Below are 22,597 nucleotides of genomic sequence, written 5' to 3' on the forward strand. Positions count from 1 at the left end.
CGTCATGGCGCGGTGACTGCGCTCGGATGCCGGGGCCACGCCGCGTCAACGACAACAACCGCCAGCGGTAGCCGCCTCGACCGGAGCTTCTACCCGCTGCCGCTCCCGCCGCCGCCAAAAACTGTGAGGCCCTTGAGCGATTTCGCGCGGCTTGGACTCGGACCCTTTTGACAGCGACAGCGTATTCGCGTGCCACGCCGGACTCGCGGCATCTTTATTCATTTTTCCCCCTTCCTTTTTCTGCCTTTTATTTTTTTTTTGATAAATATTTCCGTTGTTTGAATTTGGTCACCTGCCTCGTCACTTGAGAGCCGCTCCCAATACGGCCCTGAACCTGCCATAACATCACAAAGTAGACGGCCATACTTTATTGCTACGAATTCAGTGTGTTTAGTCTAGGCCCGGTTTGATGTGAATGTTCGGCCCAGGTACTTAACATCATCTGAAAATGAAATGCTTTCGTTCTTTAAAACGTAAGTAGTTGCTATATTTGAGCATTACCTTCTGAGCCGCATCCAGTTGCATTTTGAGACGTTATGTTTCATATTCCATTTTTCCACCAGTTAACAATGCCGTTTAGGTCCAACTGTAATTGAGCCCCTTCAGTCAGATTTTTAATGTCCCTATATAATACGCAGGAATCAGCGTACAGCCGTATTTTAGACGAAACGTGTTCACCTATATAATTACTAAATATCAAAACCAACAGGAGACCAAGGACGGACCCCTGCAGGACTCCTGAGGTTACGGGGACGTGTTTAGATTCAAAACCATAAATAAGAACCTCTTGGGAACGATTCGAAAGATACGTGCACACCCACCCAAGCACGTGGCCAGTGAGACCACAATAGGATATTTTTTGAAGCAAGTGAGAGTGAGACCGTACATTAAATGTCTTTTGGAAGTCTAAAAAAACAAATAAATTTGAGCATTTGAATATAATGATGAAAAAATGTCAAGATAGAATTCTGCTAATTTGGTTGTGCATTAATGCCCAGCTCGGAAACCATGTTGGTTGCTTACAAAGAGATTATGTACCTGCAAGTGATTGAATATGTTCGAGTAAATAATGTGCTCCAGGATATTGCAACATACGCTTGTCAACGATATGGGTCTGTAATTGGGTGCCTGGCAACGGGGTCCATTTTCATGAATAGGTACGACGTTACCAAATTTCCACTGTAGGGGCAACTGACGTGATGACATAGATAATCTGGATATGATGACATAAAATTTAGACACCGTGGCTGCGGAGTTTTTCAAAACTATAGAAGGTATTGTGTCAGGACCGGGGGCTCAATGAGGTTTCAGTTCTCCAAGAAGTTTTAATTCTCTGTTATACGTTACATCAATAAATGGCATGGCCGGAAAATGGCACTAGGAGCTCTCTGCACTTGGTGCACCCACTAGGGGGGCGCAAAAAACTGATTGAAAATATTTGTTAAAGTGATTGGCTTTATCGAAATCATTAGTTATAAAGCCTTTATTGGTAGACAACGAAGAAAGTTTCTTCCTCCTTCCTGCTTTGTTTTACAAACTTCCATAATTCTTCAGGGCTGTGTTTAAGTTTTTCGCATTAGGAAGAACAAAATGTATCTTCATCACATTGTATTTCCATCGTAATTTGGTTAGTACCTTTTTTTAGGCTTTTGAAAATAACTTTGTTCCTGTTGGTGACATAGCTCTTGAAGATACAGGTTTTCTTGTTGAGTAAAAGCTTAATTTCGCTGGTGAACCCGGATTTGGTTTTCGTTGCGTACCAGACAACATTTTTGATAGAATGTGTTCATCTATAAGCGATACGAATCTACTTCAGAACCGCTCCCATAATTTATTTACGCTAAAAGTTAACGAGGTTTCAATAAAATCATAGTACTGCTGATAAAATCATACTACTGCCGATATGGGTAATTATACCGTAATCACCATTCTCAGAACTGAACACTTTGCGCGGTTGAGATATTGCGTTTTCGCGGTCACTTGCATGAAACTTTAGCAAGCACACCGTGAAGGTTACAGATGCCAGGGATTACTCTGATTGATTTAACTAAGGCTTCGGAATTTGAAAACACCAAGTCGAGTATAGAGGTCATTGGAAAATCAACTAATTGCTAAGACAATGCGTTGCTATCTTGTCGCTGAACTCACTAGAAAAACCAGACTCTGCAGATCAGAGTAGAGATTTGTTGACCCACTGAACGCGAGGCATATGTGGGGAAGGGAAACTCCCTCGCGGGTACTTTCAGAGGTTCTGTGGCTACTGGGACCTGTCACAGCACCAATATTTAGACGAGGGTGCTTGGTAACGGCACAATAAGATATATATATTCTTAGGAAAACACAATAAACACCACACCATAAATGATTACACCCCAGAAGCCAATTACAATTCAAAGGACTGCCAAAAGTACATATCTGTGAGAACCACCAGTTCTAAATAAAATACAAAGAAAAGTCCCCACGAAACGTTCAGCGCGATGAGGCGCAATCCGCAGGGCGTAGTGGGTGCTGGAGACGAGCCGGGGTGTGGCGTTGCGGGGCTATGACGACGGCGTGTCACACGCCGGAGCGTCGACGAAGAAGACGCAGCGTTGTCCTCGTATACAACGGTCTGCTTGGCAGCCGCTCGCGATATGGCAACCTGTAGCAGGGGGCAAGGTGCAACCGTGCACTGCCGGTCGCCGACGGGCAGCAGGCCGTGGGTCGTCCCAGGGGTGGAGCACGCCAACGTTGCGCGCCTCCACGAGTCAGGAGTCGCGCCTGGGCTCCAAGATGCCAAGGTGGCACGTAGACCCCTCTCGATCTCGCGTCCCGAAAACCCGAAGAGCTTCGAGTCTTCCACCTGGACGTCGCACTTCTAGAACCTGCTCCGTCCACTCCTCCAGGCGTTCTTCTCTGTTCTCGTTCCAGGATCGCATCCCCATCAATTTGCTTTGGGCCACTTCCTATTGGCCCACGTCAGCCCATCGAGTGACTTGCCACTTCTTTGTTCTTAGTGCAACCACACCAAGAGCAATCACCGAACGAGTATTACGTGGGTGTGTTCCCGCGAGGTTGTCGTCGTTCTCGTGGTCACAACGGGAACCTCACCTCACATATGCCCGCCCCCCCCCCCCGCCCTTGTAGAAGTTTTTTTTGTAAAAAAATTACACCATCTCCCCGAAGGGAACTGTCTGGCGTTGCAAAGCATGGGGGTTCGGTGTAGGTTCCACACCAGAGCAGAACCGGCGCAGGCGGTGTCTCGGAGCAGACTGAACGCCTCGCAGCGCGCGCACCTGCTTTTATACAGCTGGAGGAGAGACGCGCGTGCGCAGTGGGGGTGTGGACGGCGCAACAACAAATGAGGGACATAGCCCTCACCATGAGATGGCTCCTGGAGCGACAGTGTCGCCGGTGTCTTCCAGGGCAGGCACGAGACGAGCATGCTTTCCCTTTAAGGGCTCCTGAAGCGACAGTTTTTCCGTTGTCTTCCTGAGCCGGCACGAGCCGAGCCCCGAGCGGCGAGGAAAAGCGGCGAGGAGGAGAGCGGCGTTATCACAGCTAGTTAGGGCTCCTGGAGCGACAGTGCTGCCGGTGTCTTCCTGAGCCGGCACGAGACGAGCCGAGCGGCGAGAAGGAGAGCGGCGTTATCACAGCTGGCGCGGAGAGGGGAACTAGGAGGAGAGGTTCGGACGCCGGACACCAACGGACGACGGAGGGTCGACTAAGAGATGCTTGCATCTAAAAACTGCACATGGAGGTGAGTAAAACCTACTCGTTGACAACCGTCCTGGAGTATCCAGTCCAGAGCACCGTCGCACACACTCAGGGAACACCACACACAGCCACGCTCCTAAGAATCTCCGACAATAATATGAGTTCACCGGAACGTATAGCACTAGATTAATTAACCAACACACCAACTTGCTGACTATATTTATACAAGGAAATGTACGAGTATAAATTGTCCAGAAATCAACTAAAGGCAATCCGGCAGGTAGGTGGTCCGTTTTCATTCTATAGCTGCGGTGCTACTCTCGGAGTCGTTTGTAGACCCGCCTATCAGAGCAAGGTCTAGCCTTCCCACTTGCCTTACAAGCAATGCCATCCCTTGCGAACGCACCGGAAGTGTGCCGGCAACGTGCGGGAGTTTACATTTGTGTTCGTGGGACCTTTCTGTGAATAGCCAGTGGGCTTTGACCTTCCGTTCTTCGCAACCCCAATATTTTCTCTCCTTTTCGGTTTCCCGCGCTTTCGAACCCTTCTTCGCCTGGAGAACCGCCGTCTTGGCTCGCGCAGCGGTTTCTTACTCCTCGACACAATACGGTTCTAAATCTTGGGTTGTAGAAACTCCTGTCCCGCATGACTCTTTTTTGGTGCCCCAAGGAGCTTCGGACGAGAAATGACGTGAAGATCAGTTTTGTAGTCATGTTCAGCCTCGGGTTCAACAGACGAGCAAACAGTAAATTTTAACGTCGTTTGTCCTTGTTCAGAGGTGTCGGTATCAAAGACCGATTGAAGCATCCGTTTATGCTTGACGTCGATTTCCGCAAGCCGTTCTCGAAGCTGCAAATTTGATTTTCAATTTCTGCCAACTCTTTAAGTGCTTCTAGCTCTAGGGCTCTTTCCTCGTGCACGCTTTCTTGCCTAGCGAGCTCCACTCCGACGGATCTTCTCCCTTAACACTAGGCGCTTCCCAAGTTCTGTCAACCTAAGTCTGAGCTGCAGGTTCTTCTCATCCTGCTCGAGACGCACTCGAGAATTCTCGCGCTCGGCACCTCTTTACTCTCTCGCCTTCGCAATAGCATCGTCCACCAATGCCTGCAGCTCTGCATCAAGCAAACCGGGACGCTCCCCTTCGGCAAGTAAATCTTGCACGTTCATAGTGTACGCAATCAAGGGGCCTAACGCGCCGTCACTTTCTGTTGCAAAAACGCCCTCGCCCGAAGCGGACGTCAATTTGTGAGGGAAGGGAAACTCCCTCGGTGGTTATTTGAGGTGTGCTCTGGCGACTGCGACCTGCCACAGTGCCAATAATTAGACGAGGGCGCTTGGTAACGGCACAAAGAAGCATATATTCTTAGGAAAACACAATAAACATCAAATCACAAAAGATTTCACCCGAAAGCCAATTACAATTCAAAGGTCTGTCAAATGTACATAACTCTGAGAACCACCAGTTCTAAAGAGAATACAATGAAAAGACCCCACCAAACGTTCAGAACGACGAGGCGGAAACCGCAGGGCGTCGTGGGTGCTGGGGACGAGGCGGGGTGTGGCGTTGCGGGGCTAGGACGACGGTATCGCACATGGCTGGGAGTCGACGAACCCCTCAGGCCCACCTTGACTATTCAAGGTGTATGGTAAGTAGCGCCACCACGGTCCCCAGCTCTGCAGGAGTGCCTACAGCTGCAGGCATTTGGTATTTGCAATACCAGGGACCCGAGCACATGTGGATTGGATCCACCCAGGCCCCGGCTGTGCGTGGCTTAGCCGTGACCGGGGAAAAGGGCATCCTGGTGGCTGAGCCAAAGCCAGGGTTGTATTGGACCTTCACGCCCCCTGGTAGCGGCAACACGCAACTTTGGCCCCCGCTTCTTGCAGACGGTGTACCCGGTCTGACCCGCCATTGGGGGAATCACCCAGTCGCCTTTTTCTGTTCTCCTCTCAATTCTTTCTCTTTCCTTTTTCCTTTCCTAACCCTGTCCTGTCATCTCCTTCCTTCCGTATTACTATGCTCTTCCAGGCGGCAAGGGTTAATCCTGTGCAATGACATCACCCTCGATTCCAAGCACAAGAATATAGTAGCAATGTACGGTTAGCTTCGGCTTCATAATCACGTTCCTTTGTAGGGTTCTATAGTGGGCGACCGGTCTTGCCACTGAATTTACACCATGAATTTATGGCTTCCTTTTTCACACCCTCAAGAAAAACCGATCGAACTTTAAAAAGAGGCAGATGCCGCAACGAAGTAATTAGCTTGAAACCAGCTCTACCAGCCGAAACATTCAGCAAATACCTAGTGATACATTCGGAGGAATAAATTTCACCAATAGCGAAAAAGTTGGTGTTCCTCATCGCAAAATGCCTTGAGAGCATTGTCGGGAGAGGCTATCATGCAAAGAAGCTTGCCTCAGGTTACGTGCTAGTAAAAGTCCAAAGAAAAAAAAACGAAAGCGATAACCTCCTGAAACAGGACGCCCTGGCTCAGCTAAAACTGACAGTCACATCACATGGCAGCCTAAATACAACCCACGGCGTTTTCACTGAACGAGAGCTGCTTCATAGGAGTGAAGATGATCTCGGCGAAGGGCTCAAGGACCAAGGCGTCACAGCTGTGAGGAGGACAATCATGCGTCGCGCAGGGGAGGAAATTGGAACAAAGCACGTTGTTTTGACTTTCAATCGTACAACACTTCTCGAATCTGTCCAAGCTGCATTTGTTGTCTGTCTAGTGCGCCCATGCATACCGAATCTGCGAATGTGCTTCAAGTGCCAGAAGTATGGCCATGGTTCTCTGTTGTGCCGTGGTCGACCCATCTGTGCTGAGCGCGCAAGCACTACCCACACCACTGACGAGTGCAACAAGCAACAAGTCAAATTCCCGAACTGCAGTGGACCACGTCCTGCCATCTCACGTGCATGTCCATCATTCAAGAAAGAAAAAGAAATCATCCAACTGAAAGTGACTGAGAACCTAACGTTCCCCCAAGCGCGCCTGAAGCACGCCTTGCTATCGGGCAAAAATAACGCAGACGCAGCTCGCCGGAGGGTGGGCCGTCGTCTGGTAGATGCGGGCACCCAGTGCAACGAGGCACACCTGGTCCTGTCACAGCCCCCCCCTCACAAGCAGGAATCCTGTGGCTTCTGCTGCTGCACTTAGACCTAGTGCTGGGCCTATGGGCGCCCGCACGACACTTCTGTCCAGGTCAGCGATGCTGACCTTGCTTCGTCTCAATCACCTGTGCAGCAACACAACGCTGCCCCAGGGGCCACTGCTGTTGCTGCTGTGTCCAGTGCTGAGGCTATGGCCTCTAGCACAACCCCTGGTCCCCACGACGCGGTTTCACGCGCAGAAACTGCGGTTCAGGCCATGGATGTCTCACCAATCTTGTCTACTCCTGAGGCATCACAAGAACGCCTCGGTGTCAATTGCCGTGGTATACCGACCAAACCAAAGGCCCGTAAGATCATTGCACCCGGAACTGACACTGCAACCTAACAAACCTTTTGAGTAGGGCTCCCAAAACACGGCCTACTAAAAATAACACTTAAAGAAAGAAAAAAAGAAAAAAGATAGATTTTTTTCTTTGTTTTGTTGATTTTTATGGCTGCCCAAAATGTCATGCACTGGAATTGTAAGGGAATGTTATGCAATCCTGACGATATTTATGACATTCCCTCCAATCACAAACCAAAAATATTGTGCCTCCCAGAAACACACCTGCACCCATCACAGACAAACTTTTTAACGCAGTACGTTGTCTTCCGTAAGGACAGACAAAACTGCATCCAGCCGTCTGGTGATGTGGCAATAATACTACACAAATCTGTGGCTTACAAGTACGTCAAGCTACAGACACCTCTACAGACAGAACTGGCTATTGTATTCGCAATAGGTAGCCCGGAAGCCAAAATTCGTCTTACTCCAAGACGGCAATAGGAAACTTTCTGGCGGCACGAATACCCCTGCCAGTGGGCAGAATCGATTAGACGTTTATTGGCGATAGAGGCAGGCTTGGTCACATTGTAGGGACACCAGCGGACTCATCCCTGCCGGAGAATAAACTCGCTCACGAGGCAGCCCGACATTTCGGCAGCCAGGCTGACCCCGATGGAGACATCGGGACTACGTTCACGGGGAGCAGAGACAGACTGCTCACGTACAGGGAGAATACGCATTACAGTATGAGCCGCCTCAAGTACCCTGCACCACACTCCTCCTACAACAGATAGCAGTCGGCTGCGTAGAGACTAATACAGTCAAACGCCTCCCCCAACCCCATTCTCTGCGAAAGATATTTCCCAGACACATATTGCGAGAGATTCAGGTGGAGTGCATACAAAGCCACCCTACAACATATCACATGGGCATCCCCGCAGAAACCCTACTCACCTAATCGAGCATTAAACATCTGGACTCGAGCGCAATGGCAGGCGGCCTTGCTCAGCTATTTCCCCGACTCACAGCAACTACTCGATCAACTGCCGCAAGAAGCTGCTAGGGCCCACGGGCTCATGGCCGCCATCAAACGGCGAAGGCCACGTGACTTTCTCCATCTCTGTCGCTTCCTTCTAGCAGTTTCGGATGAACTAAAGTTCCTTCTCTCTCTAGTGGCTGCAGTGCCCTGCCTTGACTACATTCGTTATCACTGCTGGGATGATACTGAAACTAGCCAAGAGAGGGCGCCAGAGCCCCTCTAGTAATTCGCTGTTCCGCCATTGACAGCATTCCCTTTTGAGTTGACCTCCTTCAATTTTTCATTTGAGGGATGATAGTCTTTCCTGGGCTACCTAAAATCAAAACAAATCAATGTGTCCGTCTGTTGGTAACCCAATTCAGCCTTGCGACCAAAAGGTAAAACAGTTTGTCGAAAATATAGGCAAATCATTTCAAAATATTCACACTAGTTGGGTAAGTCATACGTCTCCCCACTATTTCCCGCAAAGGGAATTTCAGCCGCCTTTTAGTCAAAGGAGAAGTATGAAACTTGGAGTGCACGTGGTCGTTTGTTTACCTAAATGTGCAGGTTGGGTTGTTCTTTACGCTAGCAGGTTAAAAAAACAGCCCGTAAAAATGGCGCAGAAAGGCTCAAATTGTGCAAGATAAAAGCAACCACAAGAAAACACAGCTCTCGCTCCTGCAGTTAAGGGGAAACAAGAAACAAAAAATGCAGAAAAAACGCGCTGTCCCATCAGATCACGCGCGAGCAGTGCAGAGGCGGGTTGAATTTCATTGAACAAACACCGATCAATTTATCACGGAAAGAGCAGGAGTCAAGCAGAGGGCGAGGGGTGGGAGCGGCAACTCTTGACGGCATTTGCAGTGGAGCAACACGACACGCGGCCAATCTTTTTGTCATTAAAAGTTAAGACGCTCCCGCTGAGCTGCAGTCTGAAATTGTTGGACCATTAGTGGTTGTTGTTTCAGCGTCTCGATCCCATTCTATGTATTTGTTGATAGCATCTGTAGAATAGCGTTGCCCTCTAAGCAGGACATGTTTCCTTCGAATGGAAGTCTTTCATTTTGGGAGCCAAAGGTTCCCTGTGCCATTGTGCAGTCTTGGTTCTATAGTGTGCGTAACGTTCCTTTAGAGACAGTAGGTCCCCATTCTTCCACTTGTTCCCCTGGACTGTCGATTAAGGGTTGTCTACTACGGACATAAACATCTGAGACGAACTCGTCCCATTTGCTGGCATTTCGAACATACGACAGCTTCGACGACATGGGACCACACTACGTTTGCTGCGCCTTCTGCTCTTTCATTCAAATTCTGTGAACATGATAGCATATGGACCTCTTTAACACAAAGAAAGAGTTTATATTTCAGTCGTGAAAACAAACTTTTCCTGCGTCAACAGTATGATCGTTGCCGAGGAGATTTACAGCCACGGTACATTTTCACCAATCACCTGGCGCACACCCGTCTCCTTCACATCGCGTATTGGTCAGCTTTCCACTTGCCCTTTCTGGCGCAGCCCCCGGGTATCTCGGGGTCTTGCGCCGATTATTTGTGAATAGCAAACTTATGAATAGCAAAATGACGCGCCACATGTTCCAGGTCCCTCGGAAAATATCCAGCTATGGCAAGAACGTAAATATAAAGTGTATGTCTGATAACCTGTTTCAATGTTGTTGAGGTTTTGCATTCGAAGTGGCTGAGGTGACAGTTTGAATGGTTTGAATTGAATCATGCTCGTCCAATAAGCGTCCCCTCAATTCCCACGAATATCTGCTCTGTAGCGACTGCATTCCTTAGGCAGAAAAGCGATCGCAGAAATGTACGCTAGTTCACCCACCTCGAAAAGTGCTTCCCGCTCCTTCGTTTTACGCTGCGCGATAAATATTCTGGTTGATTTTTAATTCCGTAGTGCCTATATATACTTCACTGACTCTTCTCCCGCCTTTAATTCGTATTAGGTTTTTCTACTGGCGTACCAGACAACCAAGCTTCAAACGTGCGCTTGATTGGAACTACGCCTACTCATAGCTAGAGGCAGTCTACAAACCGAGGATATAAAGGCCCATTCTTCCAAGCATAAATCGAGTCAGGGCTTAGTTTCAACTGAGCGAACAAATTTCGTCGACCCGCTGCCGTCTGGCCGACTAAACGCAGGGCCGAATGATTCTTTAAGAGGGTGGGCGAGCCGTGTAGTATCGCAGTCAAGCGAAGACATCACGATTGACCGTAATGATACGTCATAGAAAATCGGCAAGGAGGGTGCAGAAAGGAGGACAGCAATTTCAGTTTATCTTTCTACTAAATAAAGGCGTGCAATGGCAGCAAGTGGGTCGAAACATAACTAAGAGGCTCCAGACTAAAAGTTTCGGGAGTAACCCCGCAGGAAGACACCGGTAACACTGTCGCTCCAGGAGCCATTAAAGGGTAAGACAGTACCGGGCGTAGAGCAAGCCGAGTATGCGCAGTGGGTGTGTGGACGGCGCAACAACGACAAGGGAGGGACATAGCCCCGTCGCATCTAATAAAATTACACCATCTTCCCGTAAGGGAACCCTGAGTAGTATGCGAAACAGCCATGGGCTTAACGCAATTTCCCATTTCGTAGTTCCGGAAAGTGAAAGGTGTGGTAGTTACCATGGAAACGACACTGTAAATACAACGGTAGCTACGTACCTCGACCTAACGGAAACGACGAACTGAAAACTAATGGGCACTTGAATCGACCCTATGGCTGCTTTGCATACTACTGAGGGTTCCCCTACGGGTAGATGGTGTAATTTTTTTGCTCCATGACCACTCTCCGGAGTGCGACCAGAACTCCCCGCTGGCAACTGATGCCGGTATCATTTCTAAGATTAGATCCCTTACTAAGTTTCCTGCACGAAGGTGCACCCCACTGGGCGGCGTTGCTGACAACAAAAAATCACTCCGGGAACTTTTAGGAGAGACCCACCCCGTATCACAGAAATGTACTCAGGCAATGCAATATATATATATATATATATATATATATATATATATATATATATATATATATATATATATAGAGAGAGAGAGAGAGAGAGACAGAAATAAGGGTTGGCAGTCAAGAAAACCTCGGAAAGCAACGGGGAGGATATGGTAGGTCATTGAAAAAGATAAAGTATTTGGAAAGAAACAAAGTGGAGAAAAAATGCCCGCAATGTGGGATCCGAACCCACGACCTCCAGAATTCTGGTCTGGTGCGATAATATATATATATAATAATGCGATAATATACTATATATATATATATATATATATATATATATATATATATATATATATATATATATATATATATATATATATATATATATATATATATATATATATATATATATATATATATATATATATATATATATATATATATATATAAATAAATATATATATAAATATTGGACCACTCAGGAGCAGTTAGAGCTGCGGAGAAGCCGAGGTTCTTCGTGCTTAGCAAGCAATGTCCGACGCAATACTCGGTCGGCCCGTGCCCAAGCGATGCTTCTGCCTCCTCGTCGACGGGCCTGCACCAAGCCAAATTTCCCCAACGGGGAATTGTCCTTGCATGAATGCCTGTGACAATTACATCAATCGCATCCATAATCAACGCTACAATATGTATATATCTTTATCACTTTTTATATTCATCATGTTTAATTATACGCGAAGATGATCACTAGGCAAACAACATTCTATTAAGACCGATGTTTTCCCGCCGTTTCCTGCTCGAACACGGCTCCGTTCCGGATTTGTAGCGTTTGCTTAGTGTTCCTTAACACACCATAAAGATGTATTTATGTGGTTGCACCTTGTGCATTTGCTCTTCGTTCGGGTAACAGTTTTGTCCTTGATTTTTTCTAGAGCCATTTACTCCAGTCATGATGGATGCAATTTCCGCAAACTGTGTGTCCATTTTTTTGGCAGGGTAAGTGACATTTAAAATTTTCATACCATGCATCTTTTCTTGAAAGGGAGGGCTGCTTGCCTGTGGAGCGTGTTCTGCGACGAGTTAGCATGGTCTGTCTGTGGAGCTGCAAAATTGGACCGCCACTTGCATCGCAAAGCGCAGTGTAATTTTGGCACTAACGATTTAGGCTACCAGGATGTCGAACCAAGAACAAGTACAGCTGTTTTAGTCAGGGTCTAAAGTTCGTATAGTTGGTATTGACGTGAATACGTATAACCCGCGAGAACAAAAGGAGGACGTTAAAAGAAGCACGCAGGACTACTGGTACACTTCAACAAACACATTTTACTCGAGGACCCTAACATATACCGTACGAGAGCGAGGCCGATATTGAACAAAGGAAAACAACAATATTTCCCGCCTTATTTACGTGCAACCCTATACAACCCACGCTATGTGTCAGTCCTATACTCTTTTAAGCGAAAGCAGACTAGGATTTGCGTAATTGCAAATCGTGCAGTGTGTAGTGGAATTGATCCAGCTTGTCTGAGAGGTTTCCTAGAAAATACATGAACACATGCACGCGTAAGTCTTCAATAAATGTCCGCAGGAGCGTCTATCGAACATTTTTTAGAACAGCCCTACTGCAAGCCCTCCAAAATTGCTAATCAGGTTCTTTTACTACAACTGTGGTCACATGTGTTTCAGTCTTGATTTAACTCGAATGCTTTGTGTAATCATGAGCAGCATTTGGAGTCTCATGCAAGTGAAAGCGAAAGCTCGTATACATTTTCTTTGCATATATATTGAATTACTACAAGCAGCGTGAAAACTCTCACATCACTAATGCAACCAGCACTTCAACGTTACCAGCCGTCAACTGCCACACCTGGAAAACATAGCCGTAGTTTCTGATTTCAACTGTTTTATTTATTTCAATCGACGTACTGCCAGTCCCATCAGGTATTTTAGCAAGAAGGGCGTAAACGGAAATTTCGAAAGAGTACTCTATAAATAGGCACATTGCAATGAAATAGACAAAATGAAACTAACCGAATCGGACCATTTTAAATGTTTGGACCAAGAACAGGATAAGTAGATAAGAGTTCATAAAAATTAGCTAGTAGAAAACAAATGTAGCGACTTGATTCTTAGCAACATTGCATAGGCATCATATAACACAACATAATCAGAAAGACTATAATATGAATCGGCAATTCAAATAAGGGCAAACTTATATCAGTACAAATAAAACGCCATCAACAACAATCAGATCAACAACAATTTGCCCTTGTCTTGAATTTAGTATTCTATAATGTCTAACCACACAAAGCCCATACATATTGCCAGGGAACGAAAATTCCAGGCAAGGCTGTGCCTGTATAAAGAACTAATATGACTTCGTTCATACAACCAAAATGAAATTTCCAATAATTTAAAAATTATTAAACGCATCATATACTATAAAATGCGCTATTCTGATACCTATCTCTTTGCCAGCTAGAGTCATTTGGTTGGTGGTATTCCAAGAAGCAGTCGCGTTTCTTGTTAAGCACAGAGTTACGCTGCATTTCGCGCACACAGCTCTGGTATGCATGTTAGCGCTTGGTACACAGCTCCTTCATCAAAGTCGCTTGCTCGTCACAAGTGGAAAATCCCAAACCCCGTCACTTTGAACGTCATCCTGTGGATGACTGGTAATGACCTTTGTTTTGTTCGCAGAATGCGAAGGCAGACTGGTGAGCTGTCTTCTAGGTGCTTCTTTTTCGGACATAATGCTTTCTGTTAGGTTGGCGATGAAGGTCCGCAGCTTAGTGGCCGCTCCTTCAACTGATGGCTCTGGTGCCTCTGGACACTCTACGCGTTCTGTAAGCAGATGAATCTAGCATGGTATATGAGATACATGTACCACCGACTTCAGCGAATGGTGTACTCGTATATTGACGCCTGTTCTATCATTTCACGATAAAGCTGGCAAACGTCTGCTACCACTTTAGTTTGCACATTAATATTGGTAGGACGATCATTGACAAAAACGAGAAACAAAATGAAAGCCTTGCAGGATTCTAGATGTTAAAGAGGTAGTAGCTGATGTCTCATCGTTAAATTCGCAGTACTGTGAATGGCCAATCAGATAAATATTGATTAATTAAAGAACAATTCAATTTCCTCGAGTACCCTGAAGTTAGTAGATTTTTGTGTGATACCTGATGGAATGTTTTGGCTAAGTCAAGTAAAATTATGTCAGTTTGTTTTTATTTTCAATATAATGCGGCACCTCGACTTTAGTTCCTGTAATTGACTTATCCTTGAACGATTCCGACGAAACCCATCCGCATGCGGAGATATAACACGCGTTGTTTCTTTAGGTAAACGGTGACATGTTTGAGTTATGGGCCTGATAATATAAATTATATTATATAGTTTAAAGCACTGAACCTACAGATGGACTGTGAAACCCGCCGTAGCGAAGGTATCCGTAATAATTCACACCACCTGTTATATTTGAGAACACCTTTTTACTGTGCTTCGAAATTTTCGCTTTTCACCTCTATCGGGAGAACAGCCACCGCACCTTGAATTGATTTCCGTTCTTTGACTGCTTCCATTTGTAGTGTCTAATTCCCATTTTAGGGTCTTGAAAAATCCGCTGGAAGAAGAATATTGATCGCGCACGCTATGAAGCACAGTCTTGGCCAAACTTTTGTTCCCCATGCAGAAGGTGCACAGGTCGGAAAAAGTCAATGTGCGAGTTTACGTATCGAGGGAGGCTGAAACGTTTCATGCCGCGAAACTTAAGCAAACATCTTTGTTTCTCACTGTCGTAAAATACTTCTTCACACCAAAAAGTTTAGCTTATTCTTTGAGTTATTTGTGTTCCAGAAGGCTGAGGTCTGGCTTAGAACATTTTGAGAAATGTTTGGCTGGCAATCACCATAGCGAGTTATCTGGCTGATGTTTCCATTTTCTTAAATTGCAGTCTTTGTCAGGACGAAAAATATAAATTAGCAATGCACCGTGCTTTCCTGCGTGAAAGCGTTATTAAGAAAAGTATAGTCTAAATCTTTGATATTAAATAACTGCAACCCGTATTTTGTCACATTTGCCTGATACTGCTCGAAACATCTTGAAGTCGCACCTGCTATGAGCCAACCCTTTCTGTGTACCACGTCTCCTATATCAAGATCCTCAGCAATACTGAACATCTGGCATACTCAAATTACTTCATCGGTTCTAAAAGTATGTATTAGCAGCGGCCGTAAAATGCTTTCCGTCCGTAAGATGAAATGCGGTGCAAACGAACGTTTATGTAATCAATTTTACGGTCTTTGTGTAGGCAAGAATATTGGGTGTCGTTACATACTGCCAGAGCAACACATTCGAAGTGCAGGTGTTTGATACCACTACAACGACCACTACGTAAACAACAATTATTAGGAATCGCTTGCCTTTTGTAATATTTTGGAGGTTACTACTGGGAGTATTTCATCCAGTAGGGAAGACTACAGTTACGGTTCCTGCTCAACAAGCGGATTTTTACAAACATAGCAGCAACATCCACTCCCAGGTTGGATGCTCACGGCAGTTGCACATTTTTAGAGCAAAATCCTTTGTCTTGGTGCAGGATTTGTGCTCAATGTTATTGTATTCTGCTACCTCGCACTAGGCCAGATGGCGTAACTATGCATTTTTCTGCACTCTTCGCGATATGCAGCTATGACACGACGAGGTTGGCCTTGACCTACTGGTTCTATCTGATGGGAAAACACCCTGATGTTCAGGAGCGCATGAGGGAAGAAGTTTTGAACGCTTACAAACTGGAGGTGAGTCGCAGCTTAATGCCTTCCATACAATATAAGCTGCAGTTTAAGCTGTATTTTCCATAGTCGTGGAATACAGGTTAAATCCACTGAAAATACAAACCTGTGAATTCTGAATTGCTAGGATTGAGGCTTTGGTAATTTGGTTCACGGTTCTGAAGGAAGGGAATGACGCACAATTGGACACACAGAAGGCGAAGGAAACGACAAAACGGTGCTGATTTACTACGGTGAAATATGAATTGTGCAGGTGCCGCCAAAAGGAATTGGAACAACCGTTTGTGAATATCACAAAATATTTGTCTTACTGGCTTTAAGACAGCCATTACCGTTTTACAGGAAGCCTTTACTATTAGGGAAGACTCAAAATTCCTATAAATCTACAAAGCTGTTCTGATATTCCTTTTCAAAGCACCTGTACCCTTGATGTCTAATGTTCAGTGTTAAAAACGGTTTTCGTATTTTTGATCTTCCGGGTTTCTTTTAACATTTTGTTATACGTTAGCGAAACTGGAGGGCATCTTTCAGAATAGGGTTCAGCCGCTTTTTTGTATTGCATTATAGGTGAAATAAGACGTAAACAAGTTTTGAGTAACATCTACATGTAGATTGAATGTATTGATCTGTCTTTTTTATTTGTGCTTGCAGCTCCCGCACATTGCAATGTTTTGAGACATCAGCGGTATTAGTGGGCGCAGCACACGAAAGTAGAAAGGTGTGCCATATTGCGAGATAAAGTAATAGATTGAGTCGTCGCCAATCGTGAAACCTAGTTTCACCCGGTTTCATCACATATTCAAACAATATTTAGCATCACATATTCTAACTAATTTTTGATTGCAGTTTTTGACCAAAACCCGATGATATATCTAGTGGCATTGTTTTCTGTACCGCTTACTGCGTGGAAACTCGATATATGCAATGTTTAAACTGGGCGAAAATATTTTTTCCTGCTTTGTATTTCACGGGACCATCACTGAATTGCGTAGTAGAATGTCTTTCTTATGGCGCGGATGTGGTTCGTGTTCCGCAAAACATTTTCTGTATCGAATACCGAAGGCCAGCACAGCGCGTTTTATGGCTCGGGTTTGAAGGTCAACACACGAAAATGATCCTTGAAGTCCAAGTTACGTTCTTGTGCTGTGTTAGGTATTATCATACAATCTGGACTAGGCACAAACGTATAAGTTTCATAGAAAAACCAACTATGTGTAACTTATTTTTCTTAAGAATTCTTCAACTTCCCTTCAAAAGATTCTTACACCAACTAGTCAAACACAAAGCATTACTGAACTTCGTTCACCACGTTGGTTGTAGTTACCTACCCTCTAAGTAATCGCCGCTGGTGCTTCAACATAACGCCCCATAAACACCAATGAGCATCACCATATGGGCGAAGTTTTTGAATGCTGAGGCGAAGCGTGCGAAAAAAAACTAAAAATAGAGGCCGCGTATACACAATTCTTCCGTACGTGGCTTCGTGTTGTTCGGGCGCATATTCAAGTTTTCTACTTCAGCACCCCTGCGGGGTCTCGTCAATCGCCAATTTTTCGCATTTGTTGCCACCGATTGGTCGTTCTGGGGCGCTGTGGTGAAGCGCACGAGTCGCATGTTATTAGACTGTAGATGTTCTAATAAAATATTCTGATTCCCTGGGCAAGGGAGTTTTGATGATACATATTTTATTTGTTTCCAGGGAGATCACCTGTCTACGGAGACTCTGACGAGCCTGTCCTACACAAACCAAGTTATTTCTGAAACGCTCAGATTGTATCCGCCTGTCACCACGTAAGCAATGTAATAAATCTTTTTTGGATTGTTGAAACATAACTCCCCAGAACACTAATTTCTAGAGTAATGTGCTAGATCTCGCATTTGGGTGCAGCAAGTGTATTGAAGGGAACCCATATACTGTCTTTTATAACAGTGGATTTCTGTGAGTTTCAGCTTGGTCTGGCGCAATGTAAAAAATGCCTAAAAAAAGACGCACGCGGTGCTTCCTTGCGAGGAGGGAGAGCGCAAATGCAGCGCTCGTGAGGTAACAGCGGTGAACACGCACTAGTCTCCCGGCCTAGCTTTCCATCAGAGCTCTACTTCATTCGGACATAGCTACCCGCAGCATCGACAGCTAGCCTCGCTCGCAGCCCGGCTCCGCTCTTGTCGGAAGCGGGCGGCATAAAAGAAGGTGCTCCGGCAACACAAACAACTCCTCTGATAGCTGGAGCTGCTCCTCTGTGCCTTTAAAACGGTTAGTTTCCCCCACCTAACCAAAAGTCACATTTTGGCTGCCACCTGTTTCCCCTGGAAGCACCACTTCTGCGAAGCCCCCGGGACACTCTACCATATTTCAGGATGCTGCAAGGAAACTTCAATTTCCCGTCTCAATCCCTATCCCACCTCTGAGCTTTGGGAGAGAGCCTTAGCCAGGTCCACCTGCGATGACAGGAGTCAGTCGGTGTAGAGGGCTGTTGTCGTGGCACGCTCCCATGGTATCCTGCTCTGAGGAATCTACCCCGAAGACTCAAGATTTGTTTTCAATCTCGGCGATACACCGTGCCATGTGACCCAGCGCCGAGAACTTCGTTTAGGCTCTCGCAAAACTTGTTATCGTCGAAGAAGTATGCATCTCAGGAAGAACAACAAGCGCAGCGTGGACGCTGTCGGGTACGTGCTCGACAACATATGAAACGGCTACGATGGAACCCCGACTGTCACGCCGATGGCGCCGCGCCTAAACGGCATCAATGAGGACAGCATTCCGAATATCGGAGCCGTCGAGCTCCCCACTGACAGTGGATCCCGGGGTTAAGAAGCTAGCTCGACCTCCAGCACCAGTGTTTCTCAAGCCTTGCACCACTAGTGCAAGCTGAGCCATTTTTATGCTTTGGGATGAGAACATATTCTTTCCGCAGTGCCGCCTTACCAGAAAAAAAATAGCAAGAATAAAGACCGAGCGCACGTGAGTGGGGCCCTGATGAAGAGCGCTCGGCGGGGGCCAGCTCGAGCTTCGAGAAAACTCTGCCCACCGTTTGTGGCGTGATCTCGCGTATAATCCTATGCTCGCCAGTTCACGTGCGTTCGCACCGGAAGTGGCGAGCAGCGACGTCGAGTTCGCGCTTGGAGCTCGCGAAGCCGGGTGCCGCCGGTTCTACCGCGTGCTAGCGCGGCCCATTTTGGGAGCAATATGAAAGCCTGCGGGCTAAGCGATCCGGGTCTCCTTATCATGAAGAAATTTCAGCGGCAAGTTCGGAAGTCCATGTGGGACGCAACAGCCGGGTTTCTGAAGAAAAGAGAGGCGCCGCGAGCTCTTATGTTTTTACAACCTGGCATCACTAATGCAAGCTGCGGCGTTTTTTCCCCCTTACAAATCAACAAAACTGTTACCCGACTTTCCGGCATTTCCCGTGCGATGAAATGTGGCCTAGGCAGTAGTGTAGCCATCATAAACAGTTAGGATTCAGGCCTGGAATCTTATGATACAGGTTCAGAACTGCTTCTCCTAAGTGCTAAATTCGGCATGTAAACCTCAGCAGCACTTCATGGCGTTCTTGTAAAACCTAATGTGACTGCTGTAGTAGCCTGTATAACCAACAACTGTACTGCTCTCCCTCCACGTTGACCTTACTAAATTAAAAGTACATAGTCTCTACACCTAGCCTTTCAAAGCGTGAGTTATTTCTCCTTTGATCGGTTTTCTTAATTCGCATTACTTCATTTATTTGACGCAGCTTCACAACGCGAAGAGCCAAGGACGACTGGCGTCATGGCAGGTACCTTATCAAGAAAGGTACCTCAGTCATGGTCCCCGTGTACCATCTACAGCGCAATCCACTCTACTGGGTTGACCCAGACAAGTTTGACCCTGACCGGCAAGTGAATTTCTATTTTGTCTGAGCAGCATCAGTGGGCGAGGCTATCATAACGTCTAGCCATCTACCATGGCTTAATCGGCCGGACTTCCGCATCACTTGTCATACACATTAAAGAGCATTATGTTGATATCAAGTTTAACTGAGGTCAAATTTTTTACAACAGCTTTAAAGAGATGATCCACCAACAAGGAATTGATCTTTTGAACTAGAAGCATAAGACGCTCAAGAAGGTTTCCCCAGTAATCACAAGAATTTTCAGAAACTGGATAGTTAGTCGTATAGCCGGCCAGTTCTATGCGCTCATTTGTAAACACGTGCTTCTTATGGATGGATGAGCGTTAGGCAGCTGTTTACATTGTGTAGTGAATGGTTATTGAGCCCTGAAACGGCTACCATCAAAGAAACAATTCGTACTTCTCAGCAGCACAACCAAATATATTGTTGGTATAAAACTCGAGTTCAGCGAGGTGGCAGCGGCAATTTCTGCTTCCAAGTTTTGCACCAACCGAATATAATTTACACTTGTAATAAATGACCTCCTCATTTTGTTCTGTTTTCTTTATAACTGAACCTCGACACCACTGTCGGTAGTATCTGGTGACAATGTCGGTAGTATATGGCACGTGTTATTGTCTGAAGTTGCAGCGGAGGTACACGGACATAGTTTGCGTATTTCTCTATGTTATTCACCTAAACCATGTTGATTTTACGCTTCTTTCGTAAGCGCAGGTTCAGTCCAGCAAACAAGCACTTGATAAACCCGCTCGCCTACCAGCCCTTCGGCATCGGTCACCGAGTGTGCATCGGTCAACGTCTGGCACTCCTAGAGCTCGCGTCGGTGACGGCTCAAGTGCTACGTCATTTCCGGATCTTGCTAGGCCCTCGTCAAAAGGTAATTATTCCTGTTACGGGAAGCAAAGTGGACGATTTGGTTTTGGAGATAGTCTGTGTGGTTTCAGTTTTGGAGACCACACATTTTTTTTATTTATTCACATGCTTCATCAGCTCTTTTAAAGGTTCGGCACTGGTATACAACTATTACATGTTAATTATTCGGCATAAAGGAAAAGGCTGGTGGCATGCTGAGAGCGAAATATGCGTGAATCACTTGCATGGGTACACCGCTTTGCTCATTCGAATTGGTTTCCTTTGCACGCGATTTTAATTCAAGTTGGGTACCTTTTTTGAGACATGTTGGCCAGAAGGTATTGGTGGATGTGCGCACTGCATGACATTACCAGTAGAGTACGTTAAACTTCAAACCTCAACTTAGAGGCCTCCCTGTGACTCTTTAAACTTTTTTTCAGCCCCATCTGGAGTTGAAAACATTCGCCCTGTTGGCTGTCCCACGAGACGATGTGTGGATACAAGTGCAGAAGCTGAACACTGTGAAATAAAAGTTGTCACTTGTGGGTCTTCATGCTAGTCAATGAGGGAGTGAAGGAGCTATTGACATGTAGCATTTAAAAGGTTTTTCTTAGAACTCTTGAAGAAAGTGGAATAAAGAATTCTCTCAGATACTTGGAATATATTTGTTGCCCCAGTTTTGGGGTAATAAGAGGGAATATTATTTTTTTACTAAATGATGAACAAACCACTGCACAATGAATTTGCAGTGTAGCTGGAGTGGAGAGCGCTAAATACTGACCAGTAGAACGAGGACGATAAAGACTACAAAACTGGACGATGCGCTTCGTCCTGTTTTGTAGTCATTATCGTCCTTGTTCTTCTAGTCATGTTTAGGCGCTCTCCAGTCCCGCTATGAAGCATGAACTATGCCCTAGAGTTACCCTTGGAATTTGCTGTATGAACAGTGTGGTGCACGGTAATAGCGACGCAATATTAGGTAACATTTAACGGGGACCACACCGTTTGGGCAGGTATACTACAGGTGAACTTACCCGCCAACCTAAGTCTTAATACTGAAGATCGGACGTGTGTTGTTCACATTGCCCTATGTAACAAACGATGGTTGAAGTCAATAGGTGCGAAAAATGGCTAGTTTGAAGCTCAGCTGTCCCGAAAGGGCGCTGAAGATGTAGTAAGCGTCCTGCCTCACCATTTCAAGCCGAAAACGCGTTTATCGTGCGCTCCGCCAACAACGGTGACCTCTTGGCAGGGCTGCCGAGATGTTAGAACACTGTTTGTTCTCTTAACTCTAGAAACATTGGGACCACCACATAGTTGCGCAAACTTTATTTCCGTATTTCCTACACAAAAATCGATTAAAGAAATCGATATCCCTTGCTTTCTCTGTCACAGCAAGTTTTCACACTTCTCTGCGCGCCCGAGGGTTGTCGAGTTATTCAAATTTTAGCGATGCTACCTGCGTCCCCCTCGGTCGCCTCCCTCTTCCGGGCGGAATAGGCACGGTGTGTCTGACGTAGCGCGAAAATTATTTAGAGTTTTTCTTTTCGTCGTAACTGCGTGTCCGATGCTGCAGAACCATCGTATCAACCATCGCGCGTTGAAATATTGGCGGCACGGGAAGAATAATTCTTCATTGTAAGATTATAGCTACAATTGCAAACTGCCTTCATTTTTGCTTGAGAAAACTGTGTACCATTGGTGTGTAGATAACTGAAACATTATAAAGCTACCTCAGTTTAAATTACAAAACTTCGTACTAACCCAAGGTTACTTCCTCTGCAGCGAATACAAAACAATGCATTTTTTGTCTGTTTTCCCTCTTTATGAATCTGATTTGTTGTGCCTATCCAGCTGCCACGCAAACAGTTTCTTGTTTTTACATTGTAATTTCATTTAACTACCCAGGCCAACACTTCAGTTAAAAGGATAGCGTGCTATACAGCA

General features: G+C 45.8%; 1 protein-coding gene across 2 annotated transcripts; it reads left to right on the forward strand.

The window, feature by feature from the left end:
* The first annotated feature begins 12,008 nt into the window (after positions 1-12,008).
* LOC144172790 (cytochrome P450 3A6-like) lies at positions 12,009-21,301 on the forward strand. Of its 2 annotated transcripts, XM_077701396.1 has the most exons (7): positions 12,009-12,108; positions 13,813-13,958; positions 15,806-15,914; positions 17,608-17,699; positions 19,640-19,780; positions 20,513-20,675; positions 21,091-21,301. In XM_077701396.1, exons 2-7 carry the CDS (start codon positions 13,924-13,926, stop codon positions 21,178-21,180), a joined length of 630 nt encoding a protein of 209 aa, XP_077557522.1. In that variant the 5' UTR covers positions 12,009-12,108; positions 13,813-13,923; the 3' UTR covers positions 21,181-21,301. The 2 variants fall into 2 exon arrangements, with proteins under 2 accessions (XP_077557522.1, XP_077557521.1); XM_077701395.1 differs by lacking the exon at positions 13,813-13,958 and having other exon boundaries at positions 12,024-12,108.
* The last annotated feature ends 1,296 nt before the right edge of the window (positions 21,302-22,597 follow it).

The sequence above is a fragment of the Haemaphysalis longicornis genome, unplaced genomic scaffold (assembly GCF_048455015.1).
Source record: "Haemaphysalis longicornis isolate Haplotype H1 unplaced genomic scaffold, Haemaphysalis longicornis Haplotype H1 scaffold_26, whole genome shotgun sequence".
In the NCBI taxonomy this organism is placed as follows: domain Eukaryota; kingdom Metazoa; phylum Arthropoda; class Arachnida; order Ixodida; family Ixodidae; genus Haemaphysalis; species Haemaphysalis longicornis.